The sequence below is a fragment of the Hyla sarda genome, chromosome 1 (genome assembly GCF_029499605.1).
Source record: "Hyla sarda isolate aHylSar1 chromosome 1, aHylSar1.hap1, whole genome shotgun sequence".
Taxonomy (NCBI): Eukaryota; Metazoa; Chordata; class Amphibia; order Anura; family Hylidae; genus Hyla; species Hyla sarda.
In genome coordinates, this window is record NC_079189.1 from 83,126,930 (window position 1) to 83,150,008 (window position 23,079).

At 42.0% G+C, this 23,079-nt stretch overlaps 1 protein-coding gene across 7 annotated transcripts in view; it reads left to right on the forward strand.

Moving 5' to 3' along the window:
- The window catches only part of KLF3 (KLF transcription factor 3), a 140,668-nt gene extending 127,464 nt beyond the window's left edge, over window positions 1–13,204 (forward strand). For 2 of the 7 annotated variants that reach the window (XM_056556634.1, XM_056556624.1), the window contains exons 4-7: window positions 1,796–2,267; window positions 4,472–4,619; window positions 9,832–9,992; window positions 12,305–13,203. In XM_056556634.1, the coding sequence (XP_056412609.1) occupies window positions 1,796–2,267; window positions 4,472–4,619; window positions 9,832–9,992; window positions 12,305–12,486 (963 nt within the window). In that variant the 3' untranslated portion in view covers window positions 12,487–13,203. Of the gene's footprint in view, window positions 1–1,795; window positions 2,268–4,471; window positions 4,620–9,831; window positions 9,993–12,304 lie in introns of all 7 variants that reach the window. The other 5 variants (XM_056556609.1, XM_056556617.1, XM_056556643.1 and 2 more) reach the window with 3 other exon arrangements.
- The last annotated feature ends 9,875 nt before the right edge of the window (window positions 13,205–23,079 follow it).

A 23,079-nucleotide genomic window follows, 5' to 3' on the forward strand; every position in this document is an offset into this window, starting at 1 on the left:
CAAAGAAAGAACATTACTGTAGCTTTGTCTACCATCTGTTTCTGCTATCACTTCTACATTACGTCTGTACCTTTGTATAACTAAACCACACCAATCACCCCAACGCCTTGGATTAGAACAGCACAGACCGAAAGAAAGTGGATACGTCAGGATGCTCTTACCACAGTCCTATGGCTGCGTTGTATATATGCCCTTAAAAGACAAGTAGCTTGGGTTGATGATGAAGATTAGGTTACACTGAATCACTGCTCCCAGTCCAGAGATTGAGCCCAGTTACTGGAACAGATCTCTCCACCCTTTGGGTCAAGGGGAAAAAAAGAGTCAGAATTGTTTTAAGTCATCACTTGGCAAAGAAAATGTTCAACTTTAAGCAACTAGGAAAATGAAGTCACTTGTTTTAACATTACATACTAAGCACATTTAAGGGGTTGTCTACTTAAGACAATTCATTTTTTTCTTAGCAAGGTTCCCCAGTTCCAAGCTAAACATAAGATGAATCCAGCAGAAAGTGTTCAATATCTGTGCAGTGCCCCCGCAGGAGAAAAGAAGCATTACTAACTGCCTACTGAAATCAATCAGCTATCCATGTAATGCATGCATTTGTTGGGTCCTCCAGAAAGAGAGCAAGGGGCTATTTGCGTTTTTTCCAGAGATGAGCGAACTTACAGTAAATTCGATTTGTCACAAACTTCTCGGCTCGGCAGTTGATGACTTTTCCTGCATAAATTAGTTCAGCTTTCAGGTGCTTCGGTGGACTGGAAAAGGTGGATACAGTCCTAGGAGACTCTTTCCTAGGAATGTATCCACCTTTTCCAGCCCACCGGAGCACCTGAAGGCTGAACTAATTTACGTAGGATAAGTCATCAACTGCCGAGCCGAGAAGTTCGTGACGAATTGAATTTACTGTAAGTTCGCTCATCTCTAGTTTTTCTCCACTAAATTTTCTGAGTTAGACCACCCCTGCTTTTCTAAACCGGACAGTCTTTACAGTGTATTGCTAAAGGGATATTCTGGTATAATGAAAATTTGGGATATTTTGCTGGGATTGGCCAAAAAAACTGCAGCTCCCATTCTAGCACCTTTTTAAAGGGGAGCTCTGCCCCTAGACATCTAATCCCCTATCTAAAGGATAGGGGATAAGATATCTGATCGCTGGGGTCCCACCTCTGCGGACCCCCACAATCTACCTGCTGCAACAGGCATTCGTTTAACTCGTCGGGTGCAGCACCAGAGGCTCGCGACATCACAGTCACGCCCAGTTCTTGACGTCATGGCCATGTCCCCTCAATGCAAGTCTATGGGAGGGGGCGTGACTGCCGTCACGCCCCCTCCCATAGACTTGCATTGAGGGGGCATGGCCGTGACATCACAAGCGGGTGTGACTGTGATGTCACGAGCCTCTGCCCCACATTGCCAGTCATCCAGCATGGAGTGAAGTTAGCTTTGTGCATCGGTTATCTGGGGTGCTGCAGCCAAGATAGCGTAGGTCCCCAGCAGCAGGACCCCCGCGATCAGACATCTTATCCCCTATCCTTTGCATAGGGGATAAGATGTCTAGGGGCAGAATACCCCTTTAAGCAAGTTAAAGGTGTTCTTTAACTGGTTAATACAATGGTTTGAAAATGTTTTTTAAGTCAGCCTCTATAGATTATGCAGAATACCTCTGCAAGCACTCGGTCAGTCTGCTGGTATCTCGTAACCTAAATAATTATCTCAGACAGTTTATTCATGATCTTCTGTTGTTTGATTTTTGCATTTCAATGTATCTTTTTTTTCTTGTTTTTTCTTCCTGTAGCCATATCAGCCCAGTTACATTGACTCGAATAAATACAGTGTCATCTACCCGACACCAAACTTGCTGCACAGTAAACTTTACCACAGTCCTGAAACCTTGTCTGGATTCCAAATGGAGCCGGTGGACCTCACTACAAACAAGAGGAATTCGCCTCTCTCCACCGGAAGGTCCCCGTCTCCCATCAAATACTCGTCTCCCAAGAGAAGAAGTTCCCCAGTTATGTTTATGCCTTCATCCAGTCCACCATTGAAAAAGTTAACCCCATCACCGCCTGCTGTTCCACCCTTCACAATGCCAATATCCCTTAACCCAATGTTGTCTGCATTTCCAAGGCATGCTTATAGGAACCCTGGACTCTTACCCATTTTACAGCCAATGGTTGTACAGCCTGTTCCTTTTGTGTATACCTCTCATCTGCAGCATCCAATCATGGTACTAGCTGAAGACCTGGAAAATCAAAGTAGTAAACACAGTAAGTAGCTTTTAATAATGTTAGAAGAATTGATCATATTTTAAAGGGGTGCTCCGTTTAAAAACTTTTTTTTTTTAAATCAACTGGTGCCAGAAAGTTAAACAGATTTGTAGATTACTTCTATTAAAAAATCTTAATCCTTCCTGTACTTATTAGCTGCTGAATACTACAGTGGAAATTCTTTTCCATTTGAAACACAGAGCTGTCTGCTGACATCATGAGCACAGAGCTCTCTGCTGACATCTCTGTCCATTTTAGGAACTGTCCAGAGTAAAAGGAAATCCCCATAGCAAACATATGCTGTTCTGGACAGTTCCTAAAATGGACAGAGATGTCAGCAGAGTGCACTGTGGTCATGATGTCAGCAGACAGCTCTGTGTTTAAAAAAGAAAAGAATTTCCGCTGTAGTATTCAGCAGCTAATAAGTACAGGAAGGATTAAGATTTTTTAATAGAAATCATTTACAAATCTGTTTAACTTTCTGGCACCAGTTGATTTAAAAAAAAAATCATATTAGTGTAAATATTACATTTGAAAAAAGTAGTATTAGCACTACTTTTCATGAAGGTAACCACTGTGTATAATGAAGAGCCATTCCATAAGAGTGGCTCTTGTCCTAACATACTTAAAGGGGTACTCCAGAGGGGAAAAAAAGGTTTTTAAATCAACTGGTGCCAGAAAGTTAAACAGATTTGTAAATTACGTCTATTTAAAAATCTTTACACTTCCAGTACTTATCAGCTGCTGTATGCTCCAGAGGAAGTTGTGTAGTTCTTTCTAGTCTGACCACAGTGGTCACTTCTGCCACTTCTGTCCGTGCCAGAAACTATCCAGAGCAGGAGCGAATTCCCATAGCAAACCTCTCCTGCTCTACACAGTTCCTGACTTGGAAAGAGGTGTCAGCAGAGAGCACTGTGCTGCTCAGACTGGATATAACTACACAACTTCCTTTGGTGCATACAGCAGTTGATAAGTACTGGAAGCCTTAAGATTTCTAAATAGAAGTAATTTACAAATCGGTTGAACTTTCTGGCACCAGTTGATCTGAAAACATTTTTTTTTTCCTTAGTAGTACCCCTTTAAGCCATCCTTATAGTATATGAATGCTGTTTATCTGGACTGACCTTTTTTCCTGAGCTGTGGACCACAGCAGCCGAATTCTGAAGGGGGTTATCTTTTAAGACAACCCCCTTAGGTCGGCCATATGTCTGCTGATGATACAGCCCATTTTAATTAAATACAGTGGTCCCTCAACATACGATGGTAATCCGTTCCAAATGGACCATTGTTTGTTGAAACCATCGTATGTTGAGGGATCCGTGCAATGTAAAGTATAGGACAGTGGTCTACAACCTGCGGACCTCCAGATGTTGCAAAACTACAACACCCAGCATGCCCGGACAGCCAACGGCTGTCCGGGCATGCTGGGAGTTGTAGTTTTGCAACATCTGGAGGTCCGCAGGTTGAAGACCACTGGTATTAAAGATTGCACTCCTGTGTCCCCTCCGCTCTGGACCGTCACAGCTGCCCTGGATGTCGCCGTCCATCACTGTCGCCGCGTCCCCAGGGTGTCCCCAACATTCCTCGCTCTCCGTCGCCACCATCACGTCGCTACGCACGCCGCTCCTATTGAATGACGGGACGGCGTGCGCAGCGACGTGATGACATTGGAGGAGAGCGCCGACGATGCAGGGATCCCGAAGAGGACGCGCAAGAGCCCCGAGGACAGGTAAGTAATCGTCAGCAGACCACACGGGGCACCGTAAACGGCTATCCGGTGGCAGCTGAAGAAGTGGGCGCTGCCGGATAGCCGTTTATGCGATGGCCCCGACATACAAAAGCATCGTATCTTGAAATGATCGTATGTCGGGGCCATCGTAGGTCGGGGGGTCACTGTAATAGTGAATGGATCTATGGAGACAAAATGATGACGTTTGCTCATAATGCAGTCTACCCAACTGCAAACCACCAACAGGGTTTCCGAGAGGGAAAAATATATTTAACTTCTACATGTTGTTAAAAGTTCCAAGAAGGGTCCTGGGGGTAATATCAGTTATTTTTGTTCCACTTATTTTGTTTGTATTTCTACACATCTTTAAGATCTTTCAATATTATTTCTATATAATTCTTATCCCTGTTTAGCAGTATGACTACTTACTACTATACACTGACTGAATTAAATGTCTCTGATTATTTCATTACAGTACCTGTAACAGTGCCAGAGTGTTTTGAGAAAACTCCACTATTAAAAAACATAAAAGTTGAGCCTGGGACAGATCACTCGATGACAGAAGTTTACCCCGAACAAGTATCGCCTGGCATCAGTACACCACCAAAGGGCATGTTCCATGAGTAAGTCACATAATATAGACACAAACTATGAAATTCTTGATTTTGATCATGGTCTTCAAAACATAATCCTCTGTATATTTCCCAGGAGGCAAACATTTCGTCTACACCTTCCTCTCTCTCTCTCTCTCTCTCTCTCTCTTCTATTGGGAAAGCACTATTTTAAAGGGATTCTTCTTTACCTTTCCAATACCATGTAAGACAGCATTCAGGCACAGGTGGTCACCCAAACCATCACCCCAACCATATCTTGCCTCCTATCAGTGAGCAATGATGCCAGTAAAATGATCCATGACCTCTGAGGCCACTAAGGTCCCTTGCTGGTTGATTGTTAAAGGGGTACTCGGGTGGAAAACTTTTTTTTTTTTTCTTAATCAACTGGTGCCAGAAAGATAAACAGATTTGTCAATTACTTCAATTACAATCTTAATCCTTCCAGGGCTTATTAGCTGCTGAATACTACAGAGGAAATTATTTTCTTTTTGGAACAGAGAGCTCTATGCTGAATCACAAGCACAGTGCTCTCTGCTGACACCTCTGTCCATTTTAAGAACTGTCCAGAGTAGGAGAAAATCGCCATAGAAAACATATGCTGCTCTGGACAGTTCCTAAAATGGACAGAGATGTCAGCAGAGAGCACTGTGCTCATGATGCCAGCAGAGAGCTCTGTGTTCAGAAAAGAATTTCCTCTGTAGTATTCAGCAGCTAATAAGCACTTGAACTATTAAGATTTTTTAGTAGAAGTAAATTTACAAATCTGTTCAACTTTCTGGCACCAGTTGATTTAAAAAAAAAAAAAAAAAAAATTTTCCACCAGAGTACCCCTTTAAGAGAGATCAAGCACCCACTAGAGCTTGCACAGTGGAACACCAAGGGATCGGAGAGCAAGGCTAAGGTTCCACACAGGTTTCTTTCTGGCTTTTTTTTTAAGCCAAAGTCAGAAGTGTATTTAAAAGAAATGGGAAATATAATGGAAGGACTTAGACTTCTCCTTCCTACTGGATCCCCTTCTGACGTTGGCTCTAAAGCTGCAGTGGCATTTTTCCAAAAAAACTCTATAAAAAACCTGTGTACATTTAAGGATTTTAAATTTTTGGGAGCAATTTTAAAAACAAATTCTGGACAGGAAGATACGGTAAGTATGTTTACTAAAAGTGCAATATTGCAGTGTCCCGTGGACAGAACCCTTTTCACTTAGTACATTTATATGGTACACCTAGACCTCACCAAAAGGAACACCCATGACTATCCTCTATATCCAAGTCTAGATTACTATTTGAGACACCTAGGTCATTTCCAGTCATCAGCCTTTTTTGAAATTATTTGGGCCAACGTGTATTTGTGTTTGAACATTGGGCAGAATGTCCCATGTTTTATGGCCTTAAATGCTTTGCCTTTCCCTGATACTCATGAAACATATTTTTTATTGAAGAATGTTGCCGAGGTAAAGCGAGAAAAATGTAAATTTTAAAGGGGTATTCCGGGCAAATTTTTTTATCCCCTATCCAAAGGATAGGGGATAACATGTCTGATCGCGGGGGCTCTCAGCCGCAGGCTACATCTCTAGTTTGTGGGGACTACGTCTCTAGTTTCGGAAACCTCCGGGTTTCCGGGACTGGGGACGTGACGTCACGCCACACCCCCTCCATTCATGTCTATGGGAGGGGGCGTGACGGCCGTCACGCCCCCTCTCATAGACATGAATGGAGGGGGCATGGCGTGACATCACGTCCCCAGTCCCGGAAACCTGGAGGTTTCCGAAACTGGAGATTCAGCACCTGCATAGAATGCGGGTGCTGCAAGGAGATCGTGGGGGGTCTCAGCAGGATAGGGGATAAGTTGCAGATCGCGGGGGGGTCCAACCGCTGGGGCCCCCTGTGATCTCCTGTACGGGGCCCCGACAGCCCACGGGAAGGGGGCGTATCGACCACCGCACGAAGCGGCGGCTGACACGCCCCCTCAATACAACTCTATGGCAGAGCCGTAGCGCTGCCTTTGGCAATCTCTGGCTCTGCCATAGCGATATATTGAGGGGGCGTGTCAACCGCTGCTTTGCGCGGTGGTCGACACCCACTATCTGGCCGGAGAGTCTGGCCCCCATACAGAGAGATCGCAGGGGGCCCCAGCGGTCGGACCCCCCGCGATCTCAAACTTATCCCCTATCCAAAGGATAGGGGATAAGTTTTTCACCACTGGACTACCCCTTTAAGTATAATAAAGCTATAGAGATAATACAGGAAAAAAAATATATACAGAAATAACAACAAAAGAAACAGAAAGTGTACCACATTCACATATTGTTGTTCCAAGATTCCTTGCCCTGATACTCAGTACCATTGAAGCAGTAAAAGAGGCGAGACATATAACTTAATGGTACTCTTCATATTTCAAGAAAGGTCTTGCTTAAGAAAGAAAAGATTGACTAAAAGTATTTCACATGACGTGAGTGAAAATGAAAAACATTTGTCGTGTGTAAAAGAATCTAGGTTAGTAAGAGGAAAAACAAGTCACGGAGCCATGGAATGCAGATGTAGTCATTGGTTTGTTTTTTACCTGCGGTGTGGCAATAGGTTTTGAATGTGAGGAGCCAATTTTAAAACTTCCCGTGGGTGGGGCAGACGGGCTGATCTCCTCTTTTGGAATTGACGTCAGGGACCACACCCTCCATTTTGGCACAACACAACAGGAAATTCTTAATTGCTTTAAAAAGGAGTGACTGAGACAATAGCAAATATTTCTCCCGATGACTAGGACTATATAAAATACAGAGGGGAACAAAAACAGTTTGTTATTTATTTTTTTCTGTTCAGGGAGAGCGCAAAAAAGCTGTTTCAAATTATTTCTGGAGGAAATAGATCATGTAAACAAACGTAGAGAAAGCAAACTGAGACCTTACAAGGTTTTGCAATCCTGAAAAATGTTTGTGTGGGAAAAAGAGAGCATGACCTTGTTAATTATCAGAAATAATAAACCCTGCGGGGGTACCAATCGCTTTGCCATTAGGCTCCTAGAACAAGAACACTTCTGTAAGATCTAAAACAATCCTACAATGTTGTGTAGAACAGGTAGGTGAACCTACAAGGGAGCAACTCAGATAGAGAGGATAGAGATGTTATTCCTGCAATTAGCACAATGAAGTTTGTGATAGTAAAGGCTGTATTATAAGAGGAGATAGCTGCCCAATACAAGCGCCCATTGATGATGTACAAACGGATTGTTGCTCATTTAAAGAGCCTTTAGATAATAATGATGCCTGAACGTTTAGGGGGCCATTTACATTCATCATTGTCGGCAGTGCTTCGCCCGTGGACATGGGGAGATGTGCTACTAGCAAACATACATTTATAATACTGTCGGCCAAAAACAATGATTATCTAAGGTGTATGGGGTCCTTGAGGTTTCCTCTTATGGCAAATATCCAGATCGGGCATGCTGGATTTCGGCTGCCCAATCCTTTCATTCTCAGGGAGAGAAAAGCTGCTGCCAGATGAGTCTGGCAATAGCCTTTTCCCTTCACCCCATTGACAACAGGATCAAGAGTGATAGCTGTTAGGTAAATATTTGGCTGACAGTGATCATATGTATATTAACAACTTGTCACATTTTATTTTCTATGCTGGACTTTCCTTTCCAGAGGAATTGAATTCTTAGCAAATAAATAGCAGAGGTGGTGGGAACTGCCCTTAAAGGGGTACTCCGTTGGAAAACCTTTTTTTTTTAAATCAACTGGGGCCAGAAAGCTAAACATATTTGTAAATTACTTCTATTAAAAAATCTTAATCCTTCCAGTACTTATTAGCTGCTGAATACTACAAGAAATTATTTTCTTTTTGGAACTCAGAGCTCTCTACTGAATCACGAGCACAGTGCTCTCTGCTGACATCTCTGTCTATTTTAAGAACTGCCCAGAGAAGGAGAAAATCCCCATAGCAAACATATGCTGCTCTGGACAGTTCCTCAAATGGACAAAGATGTCAGCAGAGAGCACTGTGCTCATGATGTCAGCAGAGAGCTCTGTGTTCCAAAAAGAAAATAATTTTCTCTGTAGTATTAGCAGCTAATAAGTACTGGAAGGATTAAGATTTTTTTTATAGAATTAATTTACAAATCTGTTTAACTTTCTGGCACCAGTTGATTAAAAAAAAAAAAGTTTTCCACCGGAGTATTCCTTTTAAAGTCACAGACGGGATGGGGAAACAAACACCAGGCTCTTTTTCTTGGGTAGCAAAACTTACCATAATGGGTTGCCCAGTTTAAACTTTGGTATACTCCCCTGCCCCCACCTCTACCCCCTCTGTACTTTGCATGTCACTGAATTCAGGTTTGCAAAAATTTATTGTCAAACAGGATTTGACTTCCCCTGGAGGCCTGCGTGTTGTTATCAAAATGCTAATGGAAGTAATTCCAAAGATAATAATACCGCTATTTCAGTTTGTCTATCTTTCTACTGTGCCATGGTTTCTGGCGAGTCGCTGGAAGATCACTCTGACTGTAAAGTCTTTAGTTTCCCAATTAGAGCAAAAGAAAGAGCAAGCGACATTGGCATAATTGGAAAAAAAATAGCTGAAAATGTATGGCATGAATTGAATTAATTATTTTTTTTGGGGGGGGGGGAGGTGGATACTTGCTTTTAGTTCTATATACCTTTAAAGGGCTACTCCGTGGAAAACTTTTTTTTCTTTTAAATCAGCTGGTACCAGAAAGTTAGACAGATTTGTAAATCACTTCTATTAAAAAATCTTAATCCTTCCAGTACTTTTTAGGGGCTGTATACTAAAGAGAAATCCAAAAAAGAAATGCATTTCCTGTGATGTCCTGACCTCAGTGCTCTCTGCTGACCTCTGCTGTCCATTTTAGGAACTGTCCAGTGAAGGAGAAAATCCCCATAGCAAACATATGCTGCTCTGGACAGTTCCTAAAATGGACAGCAGAGGTCAGCAGAGGACATCACAGGAAATGCATTTCTTTTTTGGATTTCTCTTTAGTATACAGCCCCTAAAAAGTACTGGAAGGATTAAGATTTTTTAATAGAAGTGATTTACAAATCTGTTTAACTTTCTGGCACCAGTTGATTTAAAAAAAAAAGAAGTTTTCCACGGGAGTACCCCTTTAATGCTAAATGATTTAATGTATTCATAGATATGTAGCCATAACTTCTCTTTGCTAATTCTCAGTGCCTAGTGTATGATTTTATATTTCCCTCCTTCTTCTGCAGACATCACCCATCAGTTATAGTTCACCCAGGAAAAAGACCATTACCTGTGGAATCTCCAGAAACCCAGAGAAAAAGAAGAATACACAGATGCGACTATGATGGCTGCAATAAAGTTTACACCAAAAGTTCCCATTTAAAGGCGCACAGGAGAACACATACAGGTCAGCATGGCTCACTGTTTGGTTTATGGGAAGAGTAATGGTAATAGTTTATCTCTGGAGCAGGAAGTGGCTGGGTGTGGGCAGCAGGCAGGGTAATACCTCACTCCAAGATAAATCGACAGTAACCACAATTTACAGACATTTGGATCAGCCTGTTGGTATATTGTTTTTCCAGAGAGCTAAAGTTTATTTTCCCGCTAAAGTTTATTTTTCCACCAAAGTATACACCATGATTGAAAATACAGTGAAATACAGTGAGACCACTCCCTTGTCCAGACCAGATTTCAAATGACAGATTTTTAGCTCCACCATTTATTATGCAAACTGGTCTTATTCTTCGACAAGACCATCCTTCCCCTAGAAGACCACTTTTCCATGCAATTTTGGAGGGTTGTCTCAGAGAGATTACACACACAAGCATATCATTTTAGGTTTATAGGGGTATTCCGGGCAAAAATATTTTATCCCCTATCCAAAGGATAGGAGATAAGGTGTCTGATCGCTGGGGGGCCGCTGCTGAGACCCCTCGCGATCTCCTTTATGGACCCACATTCTATGCAGGTGCTGAATCTCCAGTTTCGGAAACCTCCAGGTTTTTTTGGGACTGAGGACGGGACTTCACGCCACACCCCATCCATACATGTCTATGGGAGGGGGCGTAATGGTGTCATGCCCTCTCCCATAGACATGTTTGGAGGGGGCGTGGCGTGACGTCACGTCCCCAGACCCGGAAACCCGGAGGTTTCCGAAACTAGAGACGCAGTCCCTGCATAGAATGCGGGTGCTGAAGGGAGATGGCAGGGATCTCAGCAGCGGGCCCCCCACAATCAGACATCTTATCCCCTATCCTTTGTATAGGGGATAAAATATTTTTGCCTGGAATACCCCTTTAAAATAACAGTTATAATAAATGTGATAATATAAGTTCAGTGCATGGTTTTAAACCAAAGTCCGTGGCTATTTAATGCATTTTGTATAATTTCTGGAGACAGGCAAGTTAACTACTTTTTTCAGCAACACTCCTGTCCATGGACTGTGTCTGGTATGGAGTTGAAATGTGAGGTACAGCCTTGTGGGGGCGCTGTTTCTTAAACATAAACTCCATTGTTTCTCCTAAACCCCTTTTAAATAGAAGCAAACACCAATACATGATTCTTTATATAAGAATTTCTGTGTATTTAAAGCTAAACTAGTGAGTGAATTTGGATATACTAACTGGACCCCCCCTAAATATTGGATCTTCTTTTACAAGCCATTTAGTAGGTGCAGTATCAGACTGAGGTTCCTAGGGCCTATATTTAGAATTAACAATGGGGGCCCACTTTAAAGTTGCACGCAAATATTACTTCTTTAAAGGGGTTTTCCGGGCAAATACATCTTATCCCCTATCCAAAGGATAGGGGATATGATGTCTGATTGTGGAGGGCCCGCCGCTCAGTTGCAGTGCGGCACTCCCATAGACATGAATGGAGGGAGCGTGACGTGACATCACAAGGGGGCGTGGAGTTTTGTCACATCTTCAGTCCCGGAAACCCGGAGGATTCCGTAACTGGAAACACAGCCCTGCATAGAATGCAGTTGCTGCAGGGGATCGCTGGGGGCCCCAGCGGTGGGCCCCCTGCGATCAGACATCTTATCCCCTATCTTTTGGATAGGGGATAAGATGTTTCTGCCCGGAATACCCCTTTAACTTATTTATACTTTCTCAATGCAGAAAATGCAACAGTAATTTCCTATAATTTGCACAAAACCAGTGTATTTCGCCTCAATTTTGTGCAAATTGCAGCAAAAATGCAGACCCAAATCTCGGGCTGTGGATCAGTCCAAGCTTTACTGCACTCCATCGTAGAGGTGTAACTATAGGGTTACAGAGGAGGCAATTGCATTGCAGGCCATGGAGCAAGAGAAGACCCTTCGAGCACAAAGTAGGTGGGGGGGGGGCCTGTTACAGATTTTTGAATAGGAGCCCAGAAGTTATGACTCTGCCCAGTAGTTAGATGCCAGCCGGATACTTTATAATAAACATGAAGAGCTCTGATAGGTCCCTAGTCCTGAACTCCTAATAAGATAGGCAGCTCACATTTTGAAACCTATATGTGAAGTTGTAATTCTCAGGTAAACAGTATAAATGTAATTTTATAAATGTTTTTAACCATTTTTGGACTTCTCAGCAGTTCTTTGCACAGATTGTTGATTCGGAAAGTGTTATTTCCCTCCATCCTCTTTCATTGTTCATTAAAAAAAAGCTGATATCGCTCGCACTCAACCTTCTCCTTCGTGCACTTAACTGATCTTCCTGTTCTCTTCTACAGGGGAAAAACCTTATCAGTGTACTTGGGAAGGATGCACGTGGAAGTTTGCCCGTTCTGACGAACTGACTCGGCATTTCCGTAAACACACTGGAATCAAACCATTTCAGTGTCCAGACTGTGACCGCAGCTTCTCCCGCTCGGACCACCTCGCCCTCCACAGAAAGAGACACATGCTTGTCTGAACAGAAATTTTAGTTTTTTTTTACAGATTTTTTTTTTCCTTTTGTTTTTGTACACAATACATTTTGGATTCAGCTGGTCTGAATCTATACAATCCCAGTCAGTAGATTATATTCTCTTAACCTCAGTGTACTCACCACGGGTCAGACCTAAGAATGTGAACTTTTTTTGTTGTTTTTGTAATACAGAGGCTTAGCAGTAACTTCCTGCTCTTAATGACACCTCAGGAAATCAAGAAAACGGACAATGTACTGCTTCATGTCTACTTTCAAGCCATATATCTATATAAAATAACTTATACATGTATTTAATTATAAACACAATGCCTAGTTTGCTTTATCTTGCCACATTCTGCACACTTGTTAGTGCTACAATGTTATTCTTTTTTTCTTATGTCCACAATTAAATACATTTCCAAAAAAAAAAAAACGCCATGCAACAGAAAGGTTTTTGTCAGGTCTTTGTATTGTATGCCATGATGCCTGAATGCGTAAAGTGCACTTTCATGAGACAAATAAAAAAAAAGATTGCAAATGAAAAAACACATATGGATGTAATTCTGTTGAATAATTAGTTTGGTTTGTAATGCACAGTTATTTTGGTCTATCCTCTTGGTCTGTGCCTTAATCGAAATCAATTTGAGGTTCTACCTGTTTTCTAAATAGCCCATGTATCCAACATATCTATCTATCTATACATAAAATGTACAATTTGTCTATGTCATGTATTATGATGTGAAATGTACTTGAATAATATTAAAATATATATATTTTTAAAGAAAATATTTTGTCCATTTAGAAAGACATTAAATGTCTGATGAGAGTCTGGAATTAAATACCTGGTGCTGTAGAATAACCTTTCGATAAAACTAGAACAGCCTGTTGTCCACTAAAGAATCATTGCCCTAGAATATAATGGGTCTGTCTCCAGAACAATATGTTTCACAATAAATGTTTAGTAATGGAAACCTAACTTCAATAGGCCTTACACTTTCTTCAAACACTGCATAAATCAGTAGTACAAACAAATGTAAGAAACATTGTAAAAAAAAAAAAAAAAAAAAAACTTATCAGAGAAAATGCCTCTTTTCTATTTATAAGGCTCTTTCCTACCTCCCTAGACTCATTATTTACAATCATTAAAAAACAGTGTCTGATAATGGATCAGGTCATAGTACTTTCGAGTACAATACTTCCTTGATCAAGTCTTGATAATCTGACTTGATAAAGGCAATACTGTACTGTATAAACACTGTGTAACCTTTTGGTGGACAATAAAAGCCTTTTGTAGCTTTTTCGAAAAAACAAAAACAAAAAAAAACAAATGGAGTGCTGTGATATCTCTATGCAACTGTTTGGATATGCTGGGGATAGAAGGTCGGGGCCTAGCACTGCTGGCACTGGAAGAGGTATAAAAAGAGGCATGGATGCATATAGGCAGCACTTTCTTTTCAGCTTATAGAATGATCAGGTTACAGCTGTTAATAGAAGTCTTTGGAGAGAGTGTCAGGGATGACTGGAAAGAGATATAAGGAAACTCGCAGACGCGGATACAATTGGTAATGGGTGTTATATCTTATCCTTTGCTGGATTGACAGCTTATGCTGCTCAGTGCTGCTTTATACTGTCCTTCATGCAGCTACTGCTTCTAAGGATGGGCTATAAAGATATAGGAGCAGGACCCCCTCTTGTGTGTGCAGTGTATAGAAGACACATAGGCCCAGATTTATCAGACTGTGTGAGAGAAGAATCGAAGAGATTTTTCCACAGCAGCCAATCACAGCTCAGCATTCACTTTACCAGAGCTAGTTAGCTGATCTGTGATTGGTTGCTGTTTTAGTTGCTCTAGTTTTTCCCACACAGTTTGATAAATCTTCCCCATAGTCTATACCAACTAACACAAGAAAAACTGAATATTAGAAATGAAGTCTGCAGAGGGGAAAGTAGGGTGAAAATTTCCATAAATCACAAGTAAAACAGTAGACAAATAATACTGCTACTCCTCATGTCCATACACATGACCACTTATCTTATCTTATTACAGCAATAAACTGTAATACACTGTGAAACTTCAATAGACAAGAAGTTGACATCAAAGTTAGTACCATATTTTGCATGAGCATTTTGTTTTCAACTTCCTTTCCAAAGGTTTTCTACTCTTAAAAATGTATTTCTTGGGCCATTCAATGCGAAAAAACATGATAATTCAGCACATTATCAGGTCCTAGGGATGCTGGTTTTGCTGGGTATAACTATACATATATATATATATATATATATATATATATATATATATATTTCATCTATAAAAATGAAAATATGTACTATTCTGTGCACAAATATTAAGAAGTTATTAGTTGCATAGCTAATCAGATCTTTGAATAGAAGCAATGCATCGGTCTTTGGTCTAAACTCTATCATATGACCTGAAAAATTGTTGATCACTATTTTCCCAAAAGGCAACTTAAAGTTATTTACAAAAAGAAAGTCTTGGCACTGGCAACCTACCAAAGCCAGTCTTACTAAATATAGCCCATGTACAAGCTCACAGGAGATTCCAAGAAACCAAGGGTAACATCAAAGGGTCTAGAGTAACCTCTTGCTACAATCAATGTCACTTATCTAGGAGGAAGTTGGCAGCAATGACAAGATGGTAGGTCATGAAGAAGGACATCTATGAGACTCAAGAAAGAGCATGACTAAGGATATGAACAGACACAAATTTAGTTTGGCCTGAAAAACACGCCACATAAAACTACCCCCTCTTTTCTCCTTTATGAAGCAGTTTTGGTGTTGTTTTTCACCAAAATTATATGTCTTAGTACAGGCATTTCCCCCTCCATTTTTCTCATCACAAGTCATGTGATTTTCATCACATGATTTTGGAGGGGGGGGGGCCAGAAAAAACACCCACATAAGAAATTAGTAACAATGTTTACAATGTATACCAGAAGATTGCCATCTGTGGCTATGCCTCAGTGTTTATTTCATTATTCTTAGGCCAAGTTCCCATATGTCCAAATATGGTAACTAGTGTCCTGGTGACACACTCGCCACACACTTGCCACACTGCCAATTTCCCGTGCGTGTCCTACGACGCACAACATGATACCAGTATCAGCATTGCAAATGTGGCTGCTATGCCCTGTGCCATTTCATCCCCCTCTTCATCATCCCCTGCACCACTTCATCACTTTCTTGATCCAAGGCCACCGTGCCACTTCCTTCTCCCCCATGATCCCTTCCTGTGCTACTTCATTCTCCACCTTGATCCCCCGTTGTGCCACTTAATTCCCTCCTACTCCTTGATCCTTCACTGTATTATTACTCACCAGGCCTGTGTCTGTCAGTGCAGCTCCAGCAGGCTCTGGTGCAGACTCTGTGCCAGTGTACAATTACTCATTTTGAATGCAGTTTAGGATTATCTTTTTTCCTGCATGCACCAAAGATTCCACCATGGGCCAAAATTGCACCAAAAAACCCACACAAAGGCAAAGAATAGTAAATAAATTAGGGAAAAAACATATGGGTTATTAAACCTGCAACAAATACAACCCTACATTCTTAGTAAATGAAGGCCAATATCTTTAGGGATGTTTGCAGGAAAACTTTCCATGACATGAAAGCACAACTCCGACCATGCACCCCTAAAGTCATTAATGTGTTGCAGAGAGGCCCTTGTTCAGCATTATTCTCTCTGACGAAGACATAAAACTCTGCACATTTGGGCAAAACGTGTGCAGAGGAAGAATTGACCGGTTGCTCATAGCTACCAATAAGATTGCTTCTTTTTTCAGAGGCCCATTTAAATATTAAATATAGTAACTGAGTAGTTAATATGGGCATCTAGTCAACTTTTCATCTTCACAAGTTTTAATAAATCTCCCCATTTATGTTTATAGCATGAACATGAGCATGACTTTATTGTAGACAGGATTTCACCTAGGAAAGACACATGTAGCCTAAGTGTACATATGCAAAAGCAGGGCTAGAAGATTTTAAATGGGCACTGTCATGAAAACAAAAAATTGATATGTTGTAGTACTTAAGTACTACAACATATCTCTAATATAGTTTAATAGAAAAAAAGTGATTTTAAAACAGCTTAAAATCACTTTTAAATTCGGCCACTAGGGGTCGCCCTCCTAGTGGCCGAATGCATACGGCAGTGACGTCACTACAGAATTTCGACTCATTTCAGCATGGCAATGAATCGAAATTCGTTCACTGTGCGCTGGCTTCCTGTCTGTCAATCAAATAGGCAAGGAAGCCAGCGCAGTAAAGTCCAGGAGCAGCCGCCCTGGCCGCAGCAGGCACGCAGCCCGTACCTCAGCCCAGTTGGTGTCATGGCGGCTGCACTCTCTCTGCAGCCTCCGGCAACCTAATTGGCGCGTCCTTCATCCGGATTCCCTGTTTCCCTGCAGCTCGCCGGGCAGCGCAGAGTTAACGGTCCCAGCTTCTTCTCCCCATCTGCTGGGGGGTGTTGGTATGAATGGGTGCCTCCAATTGTTTCACCACTACAACTGCCAGCATGCCCTGTAAGCCAATAGATGTCAGGGCATGCTGGGAGTTGTAGTTGTGAAACAGCTGGAGGCACCCTGTTAGAACTAAGGACGGAAGTCGCCCCCAGCAGGCATCAGTGACGTGGTGCCTGCTGGGGAAGTCTGCCTGGTAGTGAGCACACTACCAGACAGACAAAATGGCATTTATTAGTCAATAAATATCAAAATAAAGGCAGGGAGGGGGTTAGGGATAGAAGGGCAATAGGCACGACAGGAAAAAAAAAAAGAAGAGGGTTGGTGGGAGCTATCCTTTAACACTTTTATGTTCTGGGCCAGATTCTTTGACAATGTAAGTTTGGATCCACCCCTTCGCCTTGGAGAGGAAGACTGAAGTGGGGACTTCTCCCACAACCATTGGCTGGGAGGATCACATGACCAAGGCATCATTCATCTAATACAAATGTTAACTCTTTATACTCTTGAATACCTTAGTGTAGAGGCTATGTTTTCTTAAATGTTTTACTATTTCCGCTCTCTCCTGCAACGTGTGTGTTCCACTCCAACTTCCACGACTTGTGTGTAATCCTACCTGCTTTGGCAGCAAGGCCGGTAAGTAGACAGCTCTCACCTCCCACTGGACACAGGTGTGCACGGACTGGCGGAAGCGCAACCGCCCAATACAGCAAACAGGAGAAAACGTCCAGCACTCGATATTCGTTGCAATAATGTTTATTGGCATAAAAGCAGATACATGAACAGGACAGAGCGTAAGCCTACGCGTTTCAGGTAACAAGACCCTTAGTCATGGCATAAAACAAACCCAAAGGTAAAACTATTTATAGTATAACATTTAGTCATGTGACTGCCTCCGCATATGGAAGTAAAACATGGAACTGGATTACAAATATTCTTATAAAATTTACATATATGAAGGCAAAGAAGTAGACATGGTGGTATGTATATATAATAACTTTTCAAAACTAGTTACAACATAAATGGATAGATAATCTGGTATTGAGAGTGATTTGTAAGATGTTATCTCCATATACCATAGTTCATACCGTGTATCCATGGCATAGAACCCCAGATTGCTAAACTCAATGCAACAATATAATGACCCTGCTAAACAATGCTGCATTTGGTATTGGAGTCCCATGCCATGGACGCACGGCGCAAAGAAAGAAAGGGCATATCAATACGTAAGGATAAGATCATGTCTTAGATTAAGTCCAGCTGGTTGCCGGGTGCCCAGTACGAAAATCCAATAGGACTCCCGGTTCAGGAGAGACCTCCTCAAATCACCACCCCGTGACATCCTCTTAACACGTTCTATTCCTACCACTCTAAAGGACTCTGTGTTGCCCTGGTGTATATCCCTGAAATGTTTAGACAGTGCTGAGATATTAAATTGTAGATTTGAACAGTCAGACAAATGTCGTCTAATTCTTACTTTCAATGGTGTAGACGTACACCCTACGTATTGACACATGCATGTCTCGCAGGAGGCCAAATATATCACGTATTTCGAATTACAATTAATGTATTCTTTAATATTATATTGTTGGTTATTGCTGTATGACTTGAAATCCCTCGATACATGCATGTGTCTGCAGGTGACACACGTGTTGTGGCCGCATTTCCAGTTGCCTGGGCTATGGAGCCAGGTTGGATTGCTAGGAGTAGCTCTAGTACCGAACATACTAGGTGACAATTTGTTACCTAAAGAGGGGCCTCGTTTTGAAACCATTTTAAACCCTGAAGACGTAATTTTTCCCAGGATCGGATCCTGATACAAAATAGGAAGATATTTCCTCATAATCCGTCCTATCTGATTGTACTGTCTACTGTACTGGGTAATGAAGAATGGAACAGATTCCCCACTTTTTTGTGTCTCCTTGCGTTTATCTGTGTGTATTATAAGTGACTCTCTACTTAGTCTGTCTGCCCTATCCTTGGCTAGCTTAAGTGATTTTTCGTCGTAGCTCCTGTCTCTCAGTCTGTTATGTAATTGTTCGGACTCCACCTCGTATATATCATTCCTGGTGCAGTTCCGCCGCAACCTACACCACTCCCCATACGGTATATTAGCCGTAACATGATGGGGATGGCAAGATGTTGCCTGCAGAATAGTGTTCCCTGCAATATCTTTACGAAATGGAGAAGAAACAACATGCTGTCCATCTGTGGAAAATCTGACATCTAGAAATGGAATGTTCAGTCGTGAAAAAGATGCAGTAAATTTGAGATTCAATTGCAGCAAGCGCATCCAATCTCATCCATGTCCACAAACATGCAATACACATAAAAACATTTGCAAACAAAGAAACTTTCAGTAGCCATGCACATTTATGCATTTTTTTTTCAGCCACACAATAACTTCTTGCAGATAGTAGCTGGAACATTAGTGGCTCGGGATGGCAGTGATATACCCAGAAAATGGAAGCATTTTGATGTTATGTACCAGCCTGGTGAGGTCACTCTCCCATATATAAGAACCTATAGGCCAATCCCTTCACTCTAGGAATGTACAGTGTTGGATCAAGGTCGAGCGATATTAGGAATGTCTGATTATTGCTTAAACTAATATTTTTATGTGAATGCATTGTCTGAACGTCTGAGTTTACTTTTATGGTAGTTACATATTTCACTGTAGTCCATTCCAATAAACAGGAGACAGATATTTTACAAAGGTGCCAAACTTCTACATTAATGGAAGAAATCTTGGCAAGTGTCAAGAAACCTACATTGCTGCACAATGTAAAAGTAAGTAATTATGCTGAGTCGAGAACTTGTGGTTACATTCCTCTTCAGAATCCCCCAAAAGGAACTTTACAAATCCAAAGAAAAGATTAGTTGAGTTAAAACACATTGAATCCTAGATATACAGAATTAAGATAAAGCAGGTCTATTTATCAGCCTACAATCATAAGGAGATGTTTTATTACACCAGTCGTTCCTACAAACTATAATAGCAAAGCAACCCAAGTTCTTCTGGTGAAATTTTCAGGCCCAATGTAAAAGTAATTTAAACAGGATTTTCTGAGTTATAAAGTTTTTTTTCTATTGCTCCAACATACCTACCTTAAAGGGGTATTCCAGAATTTTTTTTTATTTGACTATGCTACAGTTGTAAAGTTAGTGTAGTTCATAATATAGTGTCTGCACCTGTATGTGACGGTTTTCTCACAATTCTTCTGTGATTTTCAACCCAATATTTATCTTTAACAGCATACAAAATAACTTTCTCAGATATTTCCCAGGTTGCAATGCGTCCGAGACCTGACTCACTAGTCAGCTGATGACAGGGAGCCTGTCTGCTTCAATGGGTGGAGCGATCGCTTGGTGGGAAAGAGATCAATCTGCAACAAATGCAACAGCTGCAGGCACCATGATTGGAAAACACAGGTCTTTTGAATGGATGCAGCTCATTTATGTTTGAATGGGTGGGGTGGCTGATGTGTGGGAGTGAGGAAAATGGAATTATGGGATTTGTAGGCAAAAGAAGAAAGCCACGGTGTTATGGTAATCTCACAACATAGCCATTTAGCCCCAAGACAAGCGCAGATCCTTCCTAAGCATGTCCATTACTGTCTGGCAGGTACGTACTAAAATCACCTTATGGTGTATAACCCCTTTAAGGGTATGTTAGAGCCTTGGTAAATGGAACAGAAGCAATGCTTATTTTCTACAGAATTTGCAAAGGAAATAAGCGGCTAAAATTAAAGTAAAGACTTTTGTTTTTTAGTGGATTTGGAATTTTAATCCTTGCCGGGAGTTTTGTTGCAGAACCTTTGCTATTCGAACAGAGCAGAGGACAACCTATTAAAGTCAGTGGGAGTGTGATGTAAAGCGGAGTCTTAGCATAATTCCATGCAGACATTACGCGTTCAATTTCCTTAGTGAGAATGACCCATATGGGGATGTTCACACAGCGAAATTTCCGTATGGAATTCCACTGAAGAATTCCAACGGAAATTCTGCCAGAATTTACTGCCGATTACTTCCATTAGGATTCTGCTGTCCCAAGGTCAGTCTTATATTTTGTATAATTCCATGGTGGAATCCCATTGAAGCCAATGGGGCTTGAATTTTGTTGGAATTCTGAGAACACAGAATTTCCGGCAGAATTCTGCAATTCCATTCAGCAAACTTTGCTGAATAGAGAATCAGAAATGTGGTGTCCCGGTACCGCATCCTATACGGTACCTGTGTTTGTGGGTCCCCATAGCCAGAGTCCCTAGGACGTCGGGGTCCTTTTGTATAGTCCACCCCTAGTCACCTCTCACCCCTATAGTCATTGCTCTAGTCATATGCTCCTTATTTGTGGAAGTTTAACTGTATAAAATGTATATAAATAGTTAATTACCTGTGAGAAGCGTGGCAGGACCTGCGGGTCACGTGATCAGGTGAACTCTATGGTATTTCTGCTTGAGGACCTTTGGAGGCCCTTGTGACGTAATGCACTCATTTCCTTTGGGACGGTGAGTGACAGATGGCTGGACCAATCAAAACGGCCCCGCCCCTGCCCATATAAGGGCACGGTGGCCATTAATCTCTCTCTTGGTTCCTGGCTGTTGACGAGAAAGGATCTGCGCTGCTGTCATCAGTGAGTCTAGGCCTTAGCCTTGCAGCGACGGCTGTTCTATTCCAAATTGTGAGTGTATCAATCCCTAAACACTCTGCAAGACCACCAGACCTTATCTATACCCTAAATCCGGACAGATCTTCGCAATATACCCTGAATTCAGAGACTATTATCTAAAGTCAAGGTCCGCAACATCTGTCAGTCATTGAAGTATAGAGAGACTGTTTGATTGAGACTGTTACTACTCTTTGGAAGTACCGCAAGCCGTTAAATAAAGTTTATGCAAGTTCAAATTCAACTACCTTGTGGACCTTCAGTCTTTATTCTTATGCACCTATCGTTACTGGGAAGGGCGGCGATAGGCCGGAGAGTCATCTCAGCATACTAGCCCTCAGCCTGGCATCACGAACTATAGGGTTAACATTAACCCCTGATATACCAAAGCAAATCTCTGACTGTACTACCCCTACCCCTGAGGCCTACCACAGAAACATAGCTGAACATCCACAATTTGTATTTTGATCTACTTGCTTCTCAGCATAAATTCAAAAACCAACAGGTTGTTAGTATACATTTTGATCAAAAAGTACAAGCCCATTCGCCACGTCTAAGGTCACCTATTCAGAGTGGTTCCCTAACCTAACACTGGCATAGCACCGGGTGGCGGCCACTGCCACCACAATACCAGGCCCACAGGGGGAGCGACCCAGAAGCAAGACAGCCCCACTACTGCCTGACCGAGCCCCTGGCTCCAGGCCACTCTACCCCACAGACAAAGCATCATAGTAACAATGACTGCCACAGAGCACCACACCAGTGTGAACACCTACCATGTGCTCCCTGCCAGAGGGCTGGAAGAATGCTAGGAGGAAACCCATATGCAGTCTCCTGCTCATTAAATACACCTGGGCTGAATGGGTGGAGTGGAGTGCTGGCTATGAAAGAGGGGACAGACTACAAATGTACAACAAAAACAGAGAAACAGAAACATAGCCGCACATCCACAGTTTGTATTTTAATCTAGTTGCTTCTCAGCATAAATTCAAAACCCAACAGGTTGTAAGTATACATTTTGATCAAAAAGTAGAAGCCTACTCGCCACGTCAAGGCCACCTAACCTAACACTGGGTTAGCACCGGGCGGCGACCACCACCACAGCGACACCATGCCCACAGGGGGAATGACTCGGTGGCCAGGCAGCCTTACTGCTACCTGACCAAGCCCCTGGCTATGGGCCACTCCACCCCACAGAAAAAGCACCACAGTAACAATGACTGCCAAAGAGCACCACACCAGTGTGAACACCTACCTTGTGCTCCCTGCCAGAGGGCTGGGAGAAAGTTTACACCTTTAATTGTTTGAGGTGATGTGTGAGATTTTGTGGTTACGTCTTTCCTTTTTTTGTATATTATGTCATTACTATGGACGACACATCATGACACTGCAGTGAAAAGAAGAAGAACACATCATTTTTTTCCATTGTAAAGCAATTCGAAAAGGAAAGGAGAG